Here is a 14,609-nt window from a genome sequence, read left to right as displayed (position 1 = left end):
GGCTCATTTCCAGCAAGAGGAGGGAGAGAGGGGGCAACTAAAAATGAAGAAATATTGAAAGCACCATCAAATGGTCAGCGGGGTGTCCATCCAGCAGAGTTTAATTTTTTCAGATAGCTTCAAGCTGTTTGAAGATGCCGAGATGAGAGAGCCGACAGGCACCGTGCTTATCTGGCAGGAAGGTATCACGGTATATTTGAACGACATCAGGCCCAAACATCAAGTTATTCTGAGAGCCGATGTAATGACCTACATTTGCAATCATTTAAATGGGAAGTGAAGGCGACATGAAGACAATTACAAAGCATTGGAGTAGGTTTTGTTCCGATCTGATTCAATTAAGGCTGAGTTTCATTAACAAGCGCCCTCCTCCTTTTTCGCTTCCCCTCTCTCTCTCTCTCTGCCTTCCCTCAGTCATGTATGGCCTTTTTCTCAATCTCGACGCGACAACGACTTTCGTGAAATCACATTAAACAAATGGGCCCTCCCGATCTGACGGCAGCATATTCAGCAGGCGGGGGCGGCTAAACCCTTGTCGCGTCCTTGGTTTATCTCCACAACCGTCTCTGGAAATGTTATGTTTATCACTGAATAATTACATTTTAAGCACTTCAAATGACTTTGGATGAGAGGCTTGATGATTAATTACGCTCGGTATGGAATATTTGGGCGGTTAATGTGGGGCTAATGATTGTGAAACGTTTTTTTTTTTTGTGCTTAAGACCAGTTTTTTGGGTTTTTTTTCCTCCACCACTGAACTCTTTGCTCTGCTGAGCAAATTTCTTCTTCACTCATTAAGAGCTGGCAAGAGTCTACAGGTATTTTCCTGGATGTCATTTTAAGTAGGCCGTACAATGAAGGGTTTGACACGAACGCTTCCTACAAGCTGGATGAACTAATCACTCTCTTGTCGTGACAAATACCTCCTCGATTAGTTATTTAATGGAAGAAAAATAGGCCACGTGCTTCCAGAACCCCGAGAATCAAACGCAGACTTTAAGAGTTTATTAGTTCTGAACCATTTGTTTTCATCAGTTCATGCGCTGACTGCAGTTTTCTGGGACAGTTATGACACAGAAACTAATGTGCTCCTGACGGTTGCATAATTGTTTTCTTACATTAATTATGCACACATTATGATGGCAGTGATCTTTCTCCTCCAGTGAGTTAGATATCAGTACAGACTGTTTTTATTTAAATTTTCCTCGCTATTGGTGAAAGCATATATAATCACTACAATGGTCCCTGCAGCTGTGACTATTATTATTGCAGTTTACATCTCGAAAATGAGAGTGAAATCAGTTTTCCAGCGTTCCAGCATCATGTGGGAGGACACATGAATGTGAAAGAAAGCTAGAAGTAACCACACTGGCTAGTGTTAACACATATCCCCACCACACCCTGTGTACACCGATCAGCCACAACATTAAAACCACTGACAGGAGAAGTAAATAACATTGACCATCTTGTGACAATTCAATGTTCTGCTGGGAAACTTTTGGACCTGGCATTCATTGGTGTGGATGTTACTTAGACATGTAGCAGCCACCTAGACCAGACCAGGCACCCCCACCCCATAGCAATGACACTCCTCGTTCTTCTTGAAGAACAGCACAAGGTGTTGACCTGGCCTCCAAATTCACTAGATCCCAAACTGATCAAGTATCTGTGGGATGATTCACAGAGGCCCCTCCATAGGATTCACAGAGGCCCCTCCATAGGACCCAAGGCACAAGGGAGACCTACACAATATTAGGAAGGTGGTCACAATGTTATGCCTGATCGGTGTAATGTTCAGTTTATGTTGAAACCATGTCAGAAAGGTGGTAATTGAACTGGATGATCATTTTAGAGGATGTAGTCTGTGTAGTGCTGTTAAACTGGATTGAATTAAACATTAAAGTGTTTCTGTTATTTATCCGAGCCCGCTGAGTAAAACCGGGTTGCCAAAATAATAGAAACACAATAGACACAATGCAATTCAATAGAACAACAAAACACAGCCTCAGTTATATTAAAGAAAGGAGGCATTTGTTTTTCTCTAGTGGCTGTTGAGTGTAGACACTGTTTTCATTGCAAAAAAAGAGAAAAGATTTTTAATTCTAGTTCAAAGAAAGACGATTTTATGAAGAAAAGATATGAATGTTTTACCGCTTTAATCCAAACATATACAGAATAATATAAAGCGTATTCCAAACCAGTCCGTCTACGTCTCGCCACCAATAAACTGAAGGAGGCTTAAGCTGTTTTACTGTGATCCATTCTCTTTGGGCTGACTTTCCAGCGTGCACAGATTATTGCCTCCATCACTGCTGGAACAGATAATGCAGCATTTCTCAGATTTTCATTAACGTCCTCCGCGGCAGGCCCAGCAAACCCCTGGGTGGCTTAGTTAGAGCGAGACGCGGATAAACTTCTTCCGTGTCTCACTGTTAGCCTCGGAGGACACGAACGGAGCAGCGACATAAGGGGATTTCCAGCTGTAAAGTCGAGGCCGCGCGGCGTTTACGTGTCAAAACAGCGTCGGAAGTGGGACCTCATTTAATTTGCATCCTGTCAGAGTGTTTATTGTCAGCTGTTTGCATTTCTTCAACATCACAAGTATTAATTTGCATCGGGAAAGCTGCGCACGGAAGCTTCAAGTAAATGTCAGGACCAAAAATAAATACGACAAATACAAATAGCGTTTAACAGATCACACTGCATCCTGACCTCAATTCCTTAAAACTCCCAACTGTAGCCGAGCGTCGGCTTCTCTCTGAGCCAGATTTCGCAGTGCTGGTTACACAAAAATAATAAAATAAGTGGAAAAAAAAGAAATGCTCTAACCTCTCAGCAAAGTCGGAAAAAGAGAAAAGTGCAGCCACATCTCCAACTCTGGATGTGAGGAGGTTTATTTATTTATTTATTTATTTTTTTATAGGTGCAAGTCATACTAGAGGGAGCTGGATTTGTCACTGCATTATTTACTATTACCATTCTCTTTGTTAGCCGGAGTCACATTAATGAATGCATGAGGAGTTGCCTATTTGATGACCACAATGCTTTGGGGAGGCTCGTGGTACACCAGTGCTCCATTTGTGAGAACTGAATCATTCATCACACACACTCTCTCGCAAATGCACACACACACACTTTTACTTACAAGTCGTTTGCTATGGAGTCCGGTTTCACCCCTCGAGGTGCCCCTATATCCATAATACGACGAAACTGATGGTTTCATAGTGCCTGGGCGAGTTATTTCAGAATATTCATACACATGTGCTGATTTTAGATTGATTTTAAGATGAACTGCAGCACTTTTTATACGGTTCACCAACATTTTGGGGGACCAGAAGCCGCTGAACATTTCAAAAATTGCAATAAATCACTGTCAGGACACTACAGACGTCTGCAGACACTGTCACAATCTGTCATAATCTGCACTGAGGCCATTTTGACAATTTTTTGCTTCAGGCTGGTATATGGGAAGTGCAACCTGTGCTCATGTTCAGTTGTGTAGATGTTTTTTAGTCAGCACATGCTTTTTTATCATCTGATCAGCCACAACATTATGCCCACTGACAGGAGAAGTAACATTGACCATCTTGTGACAATTCAGTGTTCTGCTGGGAAACTTTTGGACCTGTCATTCATTCATGTGGATGTTACTTAGACATGTAGCACCCACCTAGACCAGACCAGGCACCCCCACCCCATAGCAATGACACTCCTTGATGTTCAGCAGCCATCCCCAGCAGGATGCAGCCACAAAAACGCTTTGGGAACAAAAACATGAAGAACAGCACAAGGTGTTGACCTGGCCTCCAAATTCACTAGATCCCAAACTGATCAAGTATCTGTGGGATGATCCACAGAGGCCCCTCCCCTCAAAGACCCCCCACTGACAACATTCTGTTGCCAGACACCACAGGACACCCTCAGAAGGCCCATGTCCATTCTCTGATGAGTCACCACAAGGGAGACCTGCACAATATTAGGAAGGTGGTCATAATGTTATTCCTGATCGTTGAAAGACCTGACTTAGTTCAACGAAAATGCACCACTAACATTGGAAACAAATCTATGGAAGGTGTTTCTCTGCAGTAAAACTCGTTGTCACTCCAGTTTGAGCAGAGTACAACTTGAGCATCACCTTGCATATGCACAATGCCTCTTTGCTCTGTATGACCTTGCATGGCTGCATTCATTTGGAGTAGAACTTGAAGCTTACATTCATCTAGTTAATTAGTATTTAAAGAATTTGCTTTTTTTAATTGTGCCTAACCGCCTGATGAATGTTCTGACACCCACTTAATAAGTTTTGTGCACGTAGCTACATGTAGCTTAATGCAGAAAACTCTTCCTGGTAATTATGTTTTAGTTCCATTTATTATGAATTCACGAATTTAAAATAACACATTACTGCTATATTGTATGAATGAGGTTTGTTAAAGGAGAAATGTAAGTTACATGACACGCAAATACACAAATCAGGCACAAGATTATGACCACCTTCCTAATATTGTGTAGGTCTCTCTTGTGCCTCCAAAACAGTTGTGACTCATCAGAGAATGGACATGGGTCTTCTGAGGGTGTCCTGTGGTGTCTGGCAACAGAATCTTGTTAGTGAGGGGAATTTGAGGGGAGGGGCCTCTGTGGATCATCCCACAGATACTTGATCAGTTTGGGATCTAGTGAATTTGGAGGCCAGGTCAACACCTTGTGCTGTTCTTCATGTTTTTTTGAGTTGTTTCTAAAACGTTTTTGTGGCTGCATCCTGCTGGGGATGTCTGCTGCCATCAAGGAGTGTCATTGCTATGGGGTGGGGGTGCCTGGTCTGGTCTAGGTGGGTGCTACATGTCTAAGTAACATCCACACCAATGAATGCCAGGTCCAAAAGTTTCCCAGCAGAACATTAAATTGTCACAAGATTCACTTCTCCTGTCAGTGGTTTTAATGTTGTGGCTGATCACTGTATGGAACCGATGCTGCACAATCTATGCTATAACTAAACCGCTTGACTTTCTGATTGTATTGTATGTCCATTTTCAGTGTGTTCTCTTTGTTCTGCCGCAAACATGAACCACCATTAGCACACATTAATTATGTATTATTTAGCGCATGTAAAAAAAGCCCGTCAATCAATTTGGGGCTAATAGCAATGTTGCTGCCCTCTGCTTTGAAACGTCCTGGTAGGTTGTCATTCTGTTTACAGATTGATCCCAGTCTGTGCCTTTAAGTAAATGCCGAGCTTCAGAAGCCCGGGCACACTGTCTTTGATATTGACATATCAGCCTACTGAGCCTCCACATGAAGGCACACCACATCAGAGCGCCGCGCAACACAGCACTCGACAGGACAGTCCGTGAGAGCCTCATGTTATATTCATGGTAAAAAATTAAAATGGCAATGACAGGCGCTCCTTTTTTTTTTCAGATGCACACAAACACTCCGAAGAGGGAGTAAGGGAATGATAGCGAGAGAGCGACGTCTAAATAAGTCATAGCCGTGCATCCTTTTACCCCAGAACATAGCAATGTACATATTATAGATAGATACTTATACATGAACGACTGCTGCTACTTGAACCGAGTAACTCTTGGAAACGAAACATCTTAAGCTTATCAAAAGCAACTGTGGCTTGTTTTAAAATGAAGATGCACCTTTGATTTGCTGCGGCTGGAGACTTGGAATACAGCGTATCATGAAAGCAGAGCCACACTGTGAGTAAACCAGACAGATGACGGCTGCTCTCCAGGCGGTGCAGGAGAAAATGTTACTTGTTTGAAGTGCAAGAAGGCCTCACCTCAGCCACAGGCACTCCCTCTGGGGGACGGCAGTGCAACACAATCATGCCGTTCAGAGGCACCTCGGTGCCTTGGGGGTCCTGCTCAAAGTTCTTCCTCAGGTCTGGGGGAGAGAATAAACAAGCCGCATTAAAGAACAACACCGCCAAACCAAACAGTCACATTAAAAGTCAAACGGTTTCATGTGTGACGTTTGCTCCTCGTGAAAACACACGGCACACGGGCGAGAAAGAATAATGCTTTCTATAAAATAACACCCCCGGGACTGAAGAGTGACCTTATCCAGAGACATTAAGGTCAGGCTGGTTTCAAAGTGACATGGAGTTGCTTACAGGCAATGCGGACCGTTGCCTTGCGGCTCTTGGAGGTTCCCAGGTGGCTCCAGGCGACGCACAAACACCAGTAATCCTCCGGGCCGTGGAAGTCCTCCACCTGCTGACGGGACACGTTGATCATCACCTCGCGGATCTTCAGCCCTGCAGACAAAGAACAAACGGCCGCTTAGATTGGCTTTCATCACATTGCACGGATGATCAGTCAGAAGGCATGGAAATTTTACGGGGGACAAGATGATGAGCAAATTCGGGATCTGATAAGATTATCGGCAGTGAACAGATTTGCCAGGAGGAGACGGAGGAGACGGAGGAGACGACAGCTTGTCAAACCAAATACATTTCACGGATTGTGTTCGGGACAACAATTTAAACGGTGTGCTTTTATTCAAATTCACAGAGCTGAGCTCACTTTACTCTGAATATCAATATCTAACCCTTTGACTTGCTAAAGTTTCAGTTTTGGTAAACAGATGGCCAGTTCTTGTTGTGCTAGACTCTCTCTCTCTATCTGTACACCATAGTTGATTCATACGGAGGAGAAACTGCACTCACTGAGAGGAGGAACACAAGCGCCTCTTATTGTTTTAAGGGAGGCAGTGAGGAGTGAGTTTACAAATGAAGGGCCTGTAATTTAAGGTAGGAGAGGTAAAATAGTGCAATTAAATACTGCATCTGTGCACAGGTACGTTCTCTGACAATCACATCGTCTATTTCTGCAGGAGAACTTTGACTGAACCTCGCTCAGGTCATTCGTGAATACATTGCCGGTGATGCAGCCCATAATGAGCCGGGCATGAGACGAGACAACTGATGGGAATTTAAAAGCCTGGTATTTCAATTATGCCAGACTGTGCACAAAAGATGACAGGCTCAGACCATTAATGTATAACAGGGCTGGCTTTATTGGGTATCTGGGAAATTGCAGCTTTCAAGCGACGTACGTGATGCCTGTCTAACCCGGCGGAAACCTGCTTTTCAGTCAGCCAGCGCGAACAGATTTATTAATATGTGAATACAGAGATATGAACAGCTAATGTTTGGTGTCCAGCGTTCAAACTCGTCACTCCCCGCAACATGCAATTAAGCCTGCACAGTGGGGGAGACTGGGGCGGGGGGAGGGGTAACAAATATCCACACTATGAAAGAAAACTGGTGTTAATGCTTCACGCGGTGCCGCTTAAACACCATTAAAGTGAAGTTGTGCTTGCAGGGAGCTATGGCGGAAGCAGTAGCACGATGGAAAGCACAACAGCCTTCTTGCTTTCTTAATTTTTTCATTTGATTACATCATCACGTTATTTCGTGATCCGATCTTTGTGTACAGGAGATTGGTTGTTTTTAGATGTGCTCTATAAATAAACTGACTTCACAGAAGACAGACACTCTTACTTACGATTACTGAAGCCAAGGCACCCTGCTAGCAACCTGTGAGTGCACCCAACGCTCAACCAAAGCAGCCACGCTCTTAATTATGCATGAAATTCAAGCCTTGATATAATTTAATTAATTTGTCATGGATGGGGGAATTAGCGATAGAGACACAAATCACCTTTTGTACCACGCTGTAAACATGTTTATTTCCGCTAACAGAGTGTTTTATGGAGATTGACTCGCTTCTGGAGCAAGCCTCAAGTGGCCGTTTGAGGAACTGCGCTGGCTTTAAATTTCAGCCACTTGGACTGCCGTTGGGTCGTGGTGGCAACAGGCCAAGTAAGGAACTCCAGGCATCTTTCTCCCAAGCAACACATTCCAGCTCTTCCCAGGAGATCCTGAGGCATTCCCAGGCTAGAAGGGATATATATAACCCCTCCCTCCTGCGAGTTCTGGGTCTACCTCTGGTTCGACTCCCGGCTGGACGTGCCCGGTAAACCTTCAATCCTAACAAGATGGCCCAAACACCTCAGCTGGGCTCTCTCGATGCAAAGAAGCAGTGGTTCTACTCCGAGCCCCCTCCGAATGTCCAAGCTCTTCATCCTATCGCTAAGGCTGAGTCCAGCCACCCCTCGGAGGAACCTTGTTTTGGTCACTACCCACCGTTCATGACCATAGTTGAGGACTGGAAAGCTTTGCCTTACAGCTCAGCTCCTTTTTTTTTTTTTTTTTTTTTACCACAACAGTCCGATACAGTGCCCACCTTGTAATATCTGCCTTAAAGTTGTTAACATGGGGATCTAAGGGGATAGACTGACTTTTGAGGCAAGACTCAAGTTGCCATAGGGGGAACACACTGTGCCAGCTTAACTTAACTTCAGCATTGAGGTTTATCTGCTTCTGATCTTCAAAGTACTAAGAAATGTTATAAGCTAATCATATTTTGTGGCTTAACTAAACCTGATTTTAGCTGAGTGACTACTAAGTCAAAAATACAACAGAAGAGAACGCTCTAGTTGCATTGCCGGCCAACAAACTCATGTTATCTATTTGAAGAAGTCACTCGATAATTGGCCTTTTTCCACCGTAAGCAGTCTCGTTGCCAGCGGCTCCAACTGCGGCTGCTTCTTCTTCTCCTATTACAACATTTAAAACTGTCAAAGACGGCTGCCAAAACCAACCACGCCTTGCTTTGTGGACACTTTTCTTTGAAGAAGATGATCCATCAGTAACCTAACTGGATTAGCACGCTGTGTCTCCTCTGCTGCGAATGAACAGCAGCAGGAAGTGTTTGGCTGATATGACTGCAGGAGAGTCAACAATAAACCGCGAGCCTGCTGAGATTAAAATCACAAAACAGTAACGACGGCTGCGGCGCATGCATGCGTCGCTTCCTATCCCTCGCGTGCAGGCAGGCAATTAGGATCCAGCTTGGGAGACGCCGGTTGCACTGCAAACGGGGAGAAAGTACATGTAAAGAAGTCCTTATTGAAAATGCTGATATGATCATTCATTCACTGAATGAATGAATCAGGGTTGCAAGGGGGGGCTGGAGCCTATCCCAACCTGTCATTGGGCAAGAGGCGGGGTACACCCTAGACAGGTCTCCAGTCTATCACAGGGCTTACACAAAGAGGCAACCATTCACACCTACGGCACACCAGTTGGTCTGGATTCGTGCCGCCCCAGATACGATCAGATAATCATAAATACTCCAACAATGTTTATATTCCTGATATCGCTTCATTTAAAAAGAAACAATTGGAATTGTGTTGGCGTTAATTGATTTAAAGCTAGTATTATATTTGGAGATGGTTCCCTGATTTATTTATTTTTTCTCTTTTAGAGCAGCTAACAAGTCGTGCTTAACAACACATCTCACAGCAGCTGTTCAGAAAACACTGTAAAGCTCGGCCTCTTGTGGCTTATTGCTTAATTACGTAGACCTGCACTTGTAGAGGAGCCGTCTCTCCGCGGGCTTTTGCCACCGTGCCGTACATCGCAGACAGCGGCTTAGACAAGGGCCGGGATTAAATGAAAAAACTAATAACGCGGAATGAAAGGTTATCAAAGGGAGCCTAATGAAGTAATGTAAAACAGAAATGTTCTCTGAAGACACTGTAATCCTCTGCAACGACCGACTGATATTATGTACAATACTCCACCACCAGCCCCACCAGCCTCTCCACCACACGCACACTTCATCTACTCCTCCTCTCCACTGCTCCAAATTAGAGACTTAATCAACATGCCTGATTAAGTGAGAGCGAAGCAGATTTAACTACGGGGAAAATAAAAACACAAGATTGCACTCGGCTGAGGGGCAAACGTGTCATCAAATCAGGAGGAATTTGCATCGTCAGTGGGTCACTGAAGTTCAACTTTCTTGGCTCGGTGCGGCAGCGAGGTAAACAAATATGAATACATTATTTCTTCCCCCTCACCCAGTCTTTATTCACACACTGCTACAACCGCTTTCACTCTTGGCTGTGACATCAGGGTCTGGTGTCCGTTAAAGAAATCATAGAAATAATTTAAACCATGACTTTAAATCAGCATATTTATATTTTCTTCAGTATCAGAGTATACTATGTGATTGTAGCTGGTGTAGTTGTAGTATACAAAGCTGCATGATGCCAAAATATGAACATAGGCAAGATACACACAGATACACCAACCAGCCACAACATTAAAACCACTGACAGGAGAAGTAAATATCATTGACCATCTTGTGACACTTCAATGTTCTGCTGGGAAACTTTTGGACCTGGCATTCATTAGTGTGGATGTTACTTAGACATGTAGCACCCACCTAGACCAGACCAGGCACCCCCACCCCATAGCAATGACACTCCTTGATGGCAGCAGCCATCCCCATCAGGATGCAGCCTGACCCAGGCACACACACAAAAACGCTTTAGGAACAACTCAAAAAACATGCGAGGTGGTCATAATGTTATGCCTGATCGTAATGCCTGTAAGACCTTTAGTTTTCTTTTTGATTTTATTAAGTGGTCAAAAATCAGACTGGGGTTTTTAGCAGTGACTCTGCAGAGCCGCAGTTCACTTCACCCTCTGAATCAGTTTTTCTGCTTTCCTTTTTTTTTTTTTTTTTTTTTTTTTAAAGAAGTGCATCAGGAACTGTTGTTTATTCATTAGTTTGCTCTGGTTTCTTGTCATTAATAAACATGAGGAGGTGTGATTGTGAAAAAAGCTATTCTGAATTAAGAAACAACATGACTAAACCCATTCCCCAGTCTCCTCAGCGCTTTAGGCTGTTGTCACAATCCAGTAGTGAGAATGCTCGTCTGAAAGCACTTACTGGAGTTTAGAGGTTCCATCAGAGGAGGAGATGTGGAGGTGTGATGGTTATTTTGATCAGTCGCTAACAAGACTTTCGAATTCTAAATTCTTTGCACAGTTGGCCCAATTATCCATTCATTTGTGGTAGTTACTGACAAAAAACATCTACCTGTCTCCACCTGTAAGAACAACAATTTATAGTTTTAGGTGATTTTATACTAATGAAAACATAATTATAAACTGAAGCCTAATTCTGTTAATAGAGCCTCCTAAATCCCTCACACTGGTCTTATAAAACTATCCATATACACCGATCAGGTATAACATTATGACTTCCTAATACTGTGTAGGTCTCCCTTGTGCCTCCAAAACGGTTGTGACTCATCAGAGAATGGACAAGGGCCTTCTGAGGGTGTCCTGTGGTGTCTGGGAATCTAGCGAATTTGGAGGCCAGGTCAACACCTTGTGCTGTTCTTCATGTGTTTCTTTGTTCCTGAAGTGTTTTTGTGGCTGCATCCTGCTGGGGATGGCTGCTGCCATCAAGGAGTGTCATTGCTATGGGGTGGTGGTGCCTGGTCTGGTCTAGATGGGTGCTACATGTCTAAGTAACCTCCACACCAATGAATGCCAGGTCCAAAAGTTTCCCAGCAGAACACTGAATTGTCACAAGATGGTCAATGTTATTTACTTCTCCTGTCTGTGGTCATAATGTTGTGGCTGATCGGTGTAGGCAAAACTAAAAAGAAAACAAATGTGTATCCTAAAATGTCCCTCCATCACACATACTCTAACGTGTTGAGTGAATGGCTTTTTTTTATGAACGAGAAATAGCCAAAAAAAAAAAAAGATAAATAAAAATCAGATAGACTGACAGGTTCCTTCACATTTGTCAGAGGTGAATGAGTCACCCTCTTCAAGCAGGCTGACATGACTCCGTCTTTCAAGCTTTGCTCAATAAATCATGGTCAAGCTGATCACGATGGTCACTTGTATGCTTTCAGGAATACAAACATCCATTCAGCTCTATCCATGGGCCTGACCCTGGGAGCGCTTCCTGTGCGTTCCCTTCAGGCTCATGCCAATGGCTCTCGACAGAAGCCTTGACGGCAGACGTCGAGGTGTTGCAGCTTCAGTCATGTCCCTTAACATGCGTCTGATCTCGCCTCTATAAAAGAACTTCGAGAGACTGAGTCAAAAAGTCAAAAAGGTTTCTTTATTCAGCGATTCGTAGAGAGTTTAATTGCGGGTTCTCTCTGGAGAGAAGCTCCTCTGGCTGCCTCCCCTACACACACAGCTTTTATACAGATAATCCCGGTGTGTGGTTTCCATGATAATGTGAGTACTACTAGTTGCTTATCACTTGCTCCCAACATCCTCAGTGACATAAAGATGTTGAATAAAGGATTATGCACGTGTAACTCGTCTAAAGTCAAAGGTAAGCTGAGCATAGAACACAATCAAGATTTACGCTTTTTCCGACGCCCACGTTGTTGCTCTGTCTTTCTCCGTTTATCTCTTGGTTTGTTTGGCACAGTCGTCCATTGTGACACTTTGGCAGAGTTGATTAAAAGGTCCTGAGAGGGCCAGGCAGTGCCACGTACAAGTGTCCCAATACGAGCAGCTCTGAAGGACGAGTCGGGCCCAGCTCTGCCACGTCTGGGGCGTCTCCGTCGTACTTAATTCCACGCAAAAGGGGGAGGAAGGGGGTCCTCGTGAGGCAGCTGTGTACATAGCTGGTGACACGGCGTGGGCCGCGGGTTGAGGTGGATGGATATAGCTCTGGGAGAGCGTCTGTCTGATGCGAACCCAGCTTTGGGGAAATGTTTGTGTGATGTGACATTGCGGCGTGCAGCTCGGCGTGTGGGGGCTGTGAGGGTTGGCTGAAGGCCAGACGCAGACGAACCCTGCTAGACAAGCGGAACATGCTCCCAGCAACGTCTTCAGTCTGGTCCCAGCTGTGTGTGTCATACTTAATCCTCGAACCGAGGGGACACATTACTCCGTGCATGAAAAAAATAAATAAATAAAAAATAAAAAATCAGCATAATTCAGCCATTAAAACGCCGCAAGCCCTTATTTGTGTCATCCCCCCCTCCTCCCTAAAGTCGTCGTGTTTATGTTTATCCAAAGACCCGCGTGTCTGGAAATTAGGAACCGCTTCTGCATGCACAAGTAGTTTTCACTCAGTGGACCACTTCATTTGTTTCACTTCTTTAACTAACAGTTTGTGACACTGAGAGACTCGGAGGCATCTCGCTTTCCTCTCACCAGTCCACACCCCTCATCCTCCGCTGTGAGTTCATGCCGGGGCTGATGGTATCTCACGGACCTGCCAGGATCGCGCTACACAACAGCGGAGTCCGCCTTTGACAGGACATCAGCGGGAACAGATATCCATACTTCCTCTATACACCCCCGCGTTCGGATGCTTTCCTTCAATCGCTATCTCTTCATCGCTGGATCTGCAGGAGCTGCTATCTTCTCCTCCTCCAGACGACCAGAGCCGTATCCATTTTCAGCCTCTCTTTCACTCTCCCGTCACCCTCTCCATTTCAAATGTCCTCTTTCTCCTATTATCCCCCCCCCCACCACCACCTCTTTCTCTTATCTCTCCATCAGGGTATCATCCTTTCAGCTGAAGTCTATAAACACAGATATCCCCTCTGTTCCACCTTCCCCTCTCCTCTTCTTTCACTCTGTCCTTCAGTAATCTCTTGAGTTCTATCACTCATTTCAATCTCTGAGCCCTCTCGCAGCGTTTCAACACAGATGGAAATAAAGTCGTCTTCTGCGATAGGTCAGAGCGTACAGTGCGCCGCCCTTGTTTTTGGGGATCTTAAGCCGAGCTAGTTTCCTTATAAACACAGAAACGGATTGATTCGGTGTCTGCGAAGGCTCGATACAGCTCCCTGAAAATCATTCTAAGGAGTTTATCAGTGTGAGTTGTTTTCCTGAAGGGAGGTAAGGATCTGTGTAGCGATGATTACATGGAACATCTAGCTGAGCCTTGTCCGCCTGTGGTTTATCAAGGGGCTTAGCAATGGCAAAAGGATAAGGAAATAAATGCCGCTGCCCTGAATCTGGAGAACACTCTGGGCTACTCTGCAATAATCGCGTTGACCAGAAAGCAGATCAATGTTCAATTTTCTTGCCAAAATCCAAAACTTTGGTCCGAGAGATTATCTGTGACCTCAGATCAAAGAAGAGACGATGTAGTTTAAAAATCGATGGAGGATTCAGAGCCGCACTCTTTCTCTGGTATAATTTAGTACTCTCTCTCTCTCTTTCTCTCTCTCTCTCTTTCGCTCTCTTTCTTCCATTGTGCATTTCAACTTTCAGTCTCCGGGTACGGTTTCAGGCGCTGTCTTACACATTAGGCAAGACAACCCTTCACAGCCTCGGGAGCCGCATAACAATATTTAAATATACACGAAAAGAGAAAGCTCTCTTCATTCGGGTTTATGCGAGACCCCTGCCCCCATTACTGTCAGCCCGAATCAGTGTCTTGATTCAAGAGAGAAGAGTTAGGCAAGTTTCCTGTTGTGCTAAAGCTAGGGCACGCATATCTTGAAGGGTTCGGTCACCATCATAACATCCATTCGGGATGGGCAGAACATATACACAGAACCTAGTAAGGCCTGTTTGCACATCAAGCCCGTATTTATTGACCCAAATTGATGCACATTTAAAAATCTTGTCATACAGACAATCTTGTCAGGAGCAGACTTAATTTTTGCACCTATTTAAAGTTATTTTGACCACTCTGAGCCACCATATGTGCAAATGTCACAATACAAAATGGCTTCTAACA

The 14,609-nt window shown here is 44.4% G+C and overlaps 1 protein-coding gene across 1 annotated transcript in view; it reads right to left on the bottom strand.

Moving 5' to 3' along the window:
• LOC311507901 (netrin receptor UNC5D-like) overlaps nt 1-14,609 on the bottom strand; it is a gene marked incomplete at its 5' end in the record, with an annotated part of 75,059 nt that overhangs the window by 43,404 nt on the left and 17,046 nt on the right. Inside the window, 2 exons of the mRNA XM_084572445.1 lie at nt 5,789-5,892; nt 6,122-6,265. Coding sequence (XP_084428571.1) covers nt 5,789-5,892; nt 6,122-6,265 — 248 coding nt within the window. The remainder of the gene's footprint in view (nt 1-5,788; nt 5,893-6,121; nt 6,266-14,609) is intronic.

This window comes from Chelon labrosus, assembly GCF_963514085.1.
Source record: "Chelon labrosus genome assembly, chromosome: 22".
Classification (NCBI taxonomy): domain Eukaryota; kingdom Metazoa; phylum Chordata; class Actinopteri; order Mugiliformes; family Mugilidae; genus Chelon; species Chelon labrosus.
This window is presented reverse-complemented; position numbering and strand designations above follow the sequence as displayed.